At 46.2% G+C, this 7,843-nt stretch overlaps 1 protein-coding gene across 1 annotated transcript; it reads left to right on the forward strand.

Moving 5' to 3' along the window:
- The first annotated feature begins 4,890 nt into the window (after nucleotides 1-4,890).
- Nucleotides 4,891-5,856, forward strand: LOC127038069 (olfactory receptor 51G2-like). Its single transcript, XM_050930493.1, has one exon. The coding sequence runs from the start codon at nucleotides 4,921-4,923 to the stop codon at nucleotides 5,854-5,856; it is 936 nt and encodes a 311-aa protein (XP_050786450.1). The 5' UTR covers nucleotides 4,891-4,920.
- The last annotated feature ends 1,987 nt before the right edge of the window (nucleotides 5,857-7,843 follow it).

Consider the following 7,843-nt stretch of genomic DNA (forward strand, 5'->3'; position numbering starts at 1 on the left):
ACACTCCTTTGGCTGTTCTGTCTGTGCTTTTGCCAGCATCAAAGACCCCTAAAACAACCATCTAACCCTTATTTAAATTTTGAGTATTTAGACAAGAATGTGGAAAATTTCTTTATTTTTCTCTTTGTCATTTCTTTTGCAAACATAGAGGGAGAATCAAATTGGGTTTTTGTGTAACATTAAGGTTTTGCCCAGAGGGACATACTCTGTGTTTTGAATCTGTTGTCTGTGAGATCATCTTGCTTTCTAATCTCACAGAGGTATTCCTTTCACCCTTTCTCTTTAATTTAAAGTCTTCTTTTAAGAACCTGATTGATTTTTCCCTGTTTTAAGATCCAAGGATTTTGTATCTGGGCTCACTAGGAATTGGCCTTGCTTCCCTGTGTGTGCATTCATATATAAAAGTATGACTGGTTCCGAAAAAGAATTAGATACGTTGATGGAGGATAGGTCCATCAATAGCTATTTGCCAAGATGCTCAGAGGACATAACCCCATGCTCTGGGTGTCTCTAAACCTCTGACTGCGAGAAGCTGGGAGCAGATGACAGGGGATGGATCAGTAGATAATTGTTCTTTCCCCTTGAAGAGTCTGCACCGTTCACTGTCAGAGGACAGGACACAGGGGTAGATGGACCATTGGTCTGACCCAATATGGCCATAAAGTGTTACACTGATGGAGGGGCTGCTGCAGAAAAGCCTTTTCCAGGGATCCCTTTACAGAGCTGGTGTAGCCACCCTAGCAGACATCCAGGGGTTGCTCAGTGTGGGAGGCAGAGAGGTCACTACTGCTGCCACCTAGGGGTGTGATTCTGTAGCACAGGTGATAGAGGCTCATGGTTTGCACTAGATCTGGGCTGGAAAAGAGAGTCCCCCCCCCACCCACACAAAATGTCTTGACCCAAGCTGAAATATTTCCTTTTCACTCATTTTTTTGGGGTAAGATTTCGAAGAACACTGGTCATTTTTCTGTGATTGCTCAGTTACAAGGATGCTTCCTAGTTGCAGCTGCCTGGATACCCAAGAGAAATTAGAGGCTTTTCATCTGGCTGCACTCTGCGTATGGAAAGGTCAAAACCTCCTGCCCAGTCTATGGCTGGGATATTGTGCCCATCAGCTGCTTTAACCAGCCTTCCCATCTCTGGGCAGCCCCCTCCACCCAGTACATCTCCCCCTTCAGAACATGACAAGAAATCTGTTTGGAATTTCTGGTATCCTTCCAAAATCAAATAGCCACTCTACCAGCATCTAGACAATCTGTCACAGCGGTCTGAGTTACAGTATCACCAAGCCTCATTCAACAAGCATGAGCCACACCTCCAAAAACCAATGCGACTGGATTAAAAATAATGGGATATAAATATACAGTAATGTGGGGTTCGTTTTCATGTGTCATTGGTTTCTCAGACTTCTGGGGTGCAATTGATTCAGCGTTTCTAGCTTTTCTGCAACTATTTTTTTTTAAATTCTTTGGAAAAGTGAAAGCTGAGTTTCCTGCACCGTGTCTAGATTCCAGAAGTTGGGGCTCTAAGAAGAGAGGAAATAGTGTGAGAATCCCAGTAAAATCCCAGTTGCTGGCACAAACACGGAGCCTTAGTGATGACAAGCCCAGATTCGAGGAACAGAGCCTGCAGCAGGGCTGGTGCTGCAGTCCAGGTGAGTAGGATCACCAGGCACCCCCTGTGATTTGCCCTCCTGCAGTTTGCCATTGGGTGTGACAGGGGTTACAGCTGCTGCACACTAAGCCAAGCAGCTGAGGTTCCCTAATGGCCAAGTGGCCCCCCAGAGAACGTGCAGACGTGCTTCATAAAGACACTTTAGGGCAGGCAGCAGTAGGTAGCTTGGGACCCTCTCCCCTACCTGTGCCCATGCTCCACTGTGGGTTATTAAAGCTACACAGAAATCTGAGATTCAAAGCAAGTTCAAAGTGTGAAAACCCCGATGCCCCAAGTCAGGATTTCTCAAGGGGTCCCATTTCTAGAGGTGCCATGTGCTCTGGGCCCAATCCTGTCAGGGGCTGAGCAAGAGAAGATGCCACGGAATTTCAGTGACTAGTTCCCAAGTCACCTCAGGTGTATTTGCTCATGGATTTAATCAGCAAATGCATTTTCAAAGGTTTTATTCTCTGGCTCGATTGTGAATATAGGAATTCAGAGCTGTGTTGCTCTGTGGTAACAGGCCTGATGCGGCATATTTCTATTTCCTGACTGGCTGAAGGCTCCAGCACTTCTACACAGTAGGTATCCTTCACAGTTACGGTGCTACCTGCATCTCTGCTCCCTCTCTGGTCTCTGAGTGAAAGACACCAGGCCTCATATCCTGCCCATTTCTGGGGTGGAATCCTGCCATTCTCCCAACCTGAGACTGGGCTCTGAGCTACAGCCCACAGTGATTCAACTGTGCTTATCCAGCAGGTCAGAGAGCATTTGACACCTGTGGGTCTTCCGTTTGGGAGCATGTGAGTAGTGATGAGACGAGTGACCAGCCAGCTGTGAACCAAAATACTGTTTAATTTGAACAGTAGGACTAAAGCATAATATGGGGGAATAAAAGGGTTTTCTAAACAATAGTCAATACGTCTGTGACCCCAAGCCCTCCCACTCTGACAGGGGCACAGGCAGTCAGAGAGGTTTCATATTTCCCCAGCAGTGTCTGTGTATATCAGTCTGAACAGCCTCTCAGCAACAGCTGCCCCACATCTGGATAGTCTCCTAGCACTGGCAATACATGCTGTGTAATGTGGCTGGAAATAACTTAAAGAACAGGTATTGGAGTTACTATGAACTACAGAGTGATACACATACTAATCCCAGTGCCCATTACTACTCCAGATACAGACTTCAGACTGACAGAACAGAACCTGAGGAGAACCAGTCACCTATTAATCCAGGGACAGAGGAGCTCCTAGATTTTTGTTTGCTGACAAGTGACTGACTGAGGGCTGAGACACTGGGATCTTTTCAGGTTCTGAAGAAATCCAAATGACAAATGCTACATTTTACGTCCCACTCTAATCTGAGAAATCATCCCTGAAAGCAGATCACAGGAGAAATGATTGGTGGACATCTGTGTACTAAAGTACAGATGTGTAAATGTTATGAGAAAATTTTTCCATTCTAATACAAATATTACAACTCAAACTTTCAAGATATGCCTGTATACTGAAAGCCAGCAGCAGAGTTGTTGGAATCTCTGCAGGAAGGAGTAGTGGAAACTTTACTGCTTAATGGCTTTTGCTTTAGAAAGTATTTCAGAAGTGCTCCACATACTGTGTGCAATGGGTTTGTGCTATTAACCCTTTGTTCAGTGAACAGTTGGCTGATTCTTCCACCTGGTAACTGACCAGTAGCTGTTTCTAAAGCTTACATTCAGGGTCAAGAACACAATCCCTCTGCAATCCCTGGGCAAGACTTTCCAAAAAGTAAAGTCATGAGAGAACAGAACCCCTGGCCTCTGTTTCAGCAGAGTAGAGCTCAGCTGCAGAAATGGGGAGTGCAATAGGGGTTGTATGTAATTGACTCCCATCACCACTTACACAAGCATGGCTGAAGAAACTGACTCACTCAAGCAGATATTAATGCAAACATAATGTTTTCACTGTGCACCAATATGTGACGCTAACCAAGCATCTGCCCAAATAAAGTAAATGTCTGTGTTAGCTTGTAACTTTCCAAATATCTACAGACCATCACCTGTGGAGAGAGTGCAGGTCCTGTGAGGATGAAGAGAAGTTTGTAGGATGATTGAACTTTCTGGATTCAGTCAACATAAGCCAGGCAAAGTACTTCAACTTCTCTTGGAAGGATTTTTGGGGGTCAGAGTGTATCACTGGGATCATTTGGTAAGGAAAAGTTAACAGAGCCTGGTTCTTATCAAATTTACACATGTAAATCGAGAAAAATGTCATTCAAGTCAATGTTATTGAATGAAGAACTTGTGCCTAAGAATGTATCTGATGTACTGCAAAGAGGCAGTGGCTGAATGTGGACTCTCAGGACTGGAGAATATAAAAAAGTGTATATAATGAGACAATGAAATACATTTATAAATAGCTTCAGTGCAGGACAGAAAAATACAATGACAGTTTTACCCATGCACTTCCTGTGTGTTCACACTCTTCTCATGATAAAAATGGACCACTCTCAGAAGTGGAAGGCCAGAAAGAGTGTCTGTGGGAAAGTCACAATTATAAAATCACACAGCGCTCAAGTAAGTTGTGGATCTCCCAGCCACAAGATATCAGTTAGACCAAGAGTTTAATACGATTTAAAGAGGGACTGGATGTTTATATAGATAACCAGAAAATTGAATTAGAATAGTGAGGATAGTTCCAAAAACTCTTCAACAGGTTGTAAAACTTCCTGATTTGCATCGCAAAAATTGTCTAATTAGTGGGTGCAGTTTATTTCAAAGCTCCCTATTGCAGGGCGTCTTCCACTACCTCTGAAGCACCCAGAACAGGCCACTTCATACTAGGCTAGATCAGTGATTCTCAAACGGTTGTACAGGTGACCCCTTTCCCACAGCAGCCTCTGAGTGGGACCCCCTCTTACAAATTAAAAAACCTTCTTTATTTATTGAAAAGCATTATAAATGCTGGAGGCATAGCGGGATTAGGAGTGGAGGCTGACAACTCACTACCTGCCCATATAAAATCTCCTGACACCCTGAGGGGTCCCGATCCCCAGTTTGAGAACCTCTGGGCTAGAGGAACTATGGGTCTGATGCACGATGGCAATGCCTATCTTCCTATATATTGTGTAAATCCAAGATTGTGTTTTTGCTGATCTTTCCTGAGCTCCTGGAAGTCTTTAGACTTGCACTGAGAGCAGAAAGATGTCTCATTCAATGGCATCTAGTCTCCTGTTCCTTTTCCTTATAAGAAGGAAAGCTCAGAACTCCTCGGATCTGCCCAGTACATTATGTCAGCTGTCAATGACACCAACTACAACCCTGCAGTGTTCCTGCTCACCGGGATACCTGGGCTAGAAGATGTCCATCTCTGGATCTCTATCATCTTCTGTTTAATGTACGTTTTTTCCATAGTAGGAAATTCAGTCATTCTGTTCATTATAAAAATAGATCCAAGTCTCCATGAGCCCATGTACATTTTCCTTTCCATGTTGGCCGTCACAGACCTTGGCTTATTGATAGCCACAGTGCCGACAATACTGAGTGTATACTTGTTTAACTCTAGGGAAATCAGCCTCAATGCCTGTTTTGCCCAGCTGTTCTTTATCCACTTGCTTAAATGCTCTGAATCCTCTGTGCTCTTGTTGATGGCCTTTGACCGCTTCATCGCGATCCGTAACCTGCTGAGATATGCTTCCATCTTAACCCTGCCAAGAATAAGCAAGATGGGACTGGTGTGTGTGCTAAGAGCGGTGGCTGTAATACTTCCAATCCCTTTTCTCCTTCAACGGTTCCAATATTGTCAGTCTAATGTCCTCTCCCATTCGTACTGCATAAACCAGGAGGTCATGAAGTTGGCTTGTTCGGATATCAGAGTGAACAGCATCTGTGGCTTGTTTATTACAGTTCTAACAGTGGGGTTGGACTCGCTGCTCATCTTTCTCTCTTATGCGATGATCCTCAAAACAGTGCTGAGCATCACGTCCTATGCGGCGTGTCTTAGGGCCCTGAACACCTGTGTCTCTCATCTCTGTGCTGTCCTCCTCTTCTATATGCCAGTTACCGGCCTGTCTGTGATACACAGATTAGGGGAGGGCTCTTCTCCCTTGTTTCAAACTGTCCAGGGTTATAGCTACCTGCTCCTCTCGCTCCTGATGAACCCAGTTGTGTACAGCGTGAAAAGCAAACAACTTTGTGGGAGGATAATCAGGGAATTCATCAAGTGAAGGGTCAGTTCAACATCCAGCTCCAGGGCTGATGAAGTGATATACAAAAAATACAGACCACTTATTCCATCCTGGACTCTTAAATCCGAGAAGACATGAGCTAGTGATCTCCATTATGGAGAGACAGGTTCAGATGGGGTCTAAGGCCTGGAGCAATTGGAGAGAGGCTGGTGAGGGCGGACAGCACACTGGGGGAAGGAGACCAAGGCAGGCAGCAGCGTTTAAAAGTGACTGTGTTTGTGAAGAGCCAGGGAACCAGTGGGATACTGGTCAAAGAAGAGCCACACCAGTGGCTGCTCTGACCTCAGAATTCCTGTTGATACAGTTAATAAAAACAAGGGATGTGGATGCTGTTTCCCATTACACTTGGCCTGTCACTTGGCCTGTCACTGTGGTTAAACACTCACAGGCTATGAAAATCGGTGCAGCGCTGTTCTACTGTTGCTGTCCTGGCCCTTCCTGAGAGCTCTGGGTGCTGCGAGTTCCTTGGGGGCTGCACCAGCTGTGGACAGGAGCTGTTCAAGGGGCACGGACAGTCCACCATCCCCTTATGCCCTCAGCCAGATGTTTGTGACTGAATCATGTCAGACCCATGTTTAACACAGGAGCCCCGGGAGAAGGCATTGAGGCAACCCCTCTACCCCCATTGATGGCTCTGCACACAGCACAACTCTGAGCCCGCTCCCCACCAAGGCAGAGCTGCCTGTGTGAATGAGGTTCTGACACATAGGAGACCTGGCAAGAGACTGAGGCCCATGTTCCCTCATCCTCCCCTCCATTTGTGTTACTCTAGCAATGAAATGGGAGTGGAAATAGCCCTCACATCCCCAACAAAGGCACAGCTAGTGCCTATCCCCTATTAAGAATGTGCATGGCCTTTCTCATCCGGCATGTGCATGTCTCATGTCTGAAGGAGAGGAAGAGACCCTCTGAGCGGTGCCGCAAGAACCAGTGATTCTTCGAGACAGTCACTGCTATATCCGGCTGTCTGTAGTGAAACCCTGTTTCTTACCATAGGAGGCTTTGTAGCCCAGTTCAGAGAGACGCAGTGTTTCTGCCACTGATGTACTGTGTGACTAGAAATATCGACTAACTAACCCTCAGTACCTTTGTCTGTGCCTGGAGAGGCTGGCTGTGTTACCAGCATAGCAGTGTGAAAGAAGCCAGCCCAGCTGAATGGTTAGGAGCTCAGCAGTTCCAACGGCTCCCAGACTGCACCCCGGGGTTGATGGCCGATCACAGTGGCACAACAAGCCGAGTGGAATGCATAGCTTGCTGTTCAGAGTGAGATTTTCACTTCATACAGTGGCAGAGATTTTAAGTGAGGTTTATGTGAGGTGGCTTGAGCTCTGTCAAAGAGGTTTCCACTTTGTTATTATCTCTTTGCTTATTTGGGAAAAGGAAAGTAAGGACAGAAAAGCAGGAGAATGAGTGAGAGTGAAACTGTTGTGAAATTGGAGCCATGCAGATTGCAGGCAGAAGAAAAAGAAGATGAACATAAAAGACTTTTGGAGTTAAAAGAATTCCAGGTAAAAGATAGGGAAGCTCAGAAGCAAGCGGAAGGAGCTGCACACCAGAGAATTTTGGAACTCAAACAGGCAGAAATTGAGTAAAAGAAACTAGCCATGTAACTGCCAGGCAAAAAAATGGAGGAGAAGGAGAGAGAGAGAGAAGGCAACTGGGCCAGCAACAGCAGTTTTAGTTTGAGTATGTGGGAATGGGCTCAGGGCTAGGGGCAGGGGGTTATAGTGTAGGGTGGCTCTTACATCAGGGTTGCGGGAACCCTGTCTCCCACCGTCTTGTACGTGCAGCTCCTAGAAGGAGGGGCCAGGTGGCTCCGCATGCTGCCCTCACCCACAGACTCCACCCCTGCAGCTCCTATTGGCTTCAGTTCCCATATGCTCAGGAGCTGCAGGGACACATGCAGGTGGGTAGATAGCCTGCCAGCCTTATCAACCCCCACTCCCCACCACTGGCGCGATGCTGC

Source organism: Gopherus flavomarginatus, chromosome 1 (assembly GCF_025201925.1).
Source record: "Gopherus flavomarginatus isolate rGopFla2 chromosome 1, rGopFla2.mat.asm, whole genome shotgun sequence".
NCBI classification, from domain to species: domain Eukaryota; kingdom Metazoa; phylum Chordata; order Testudines; family Testudinidae; genus Gopherus; species Gopherus flavomarginatus.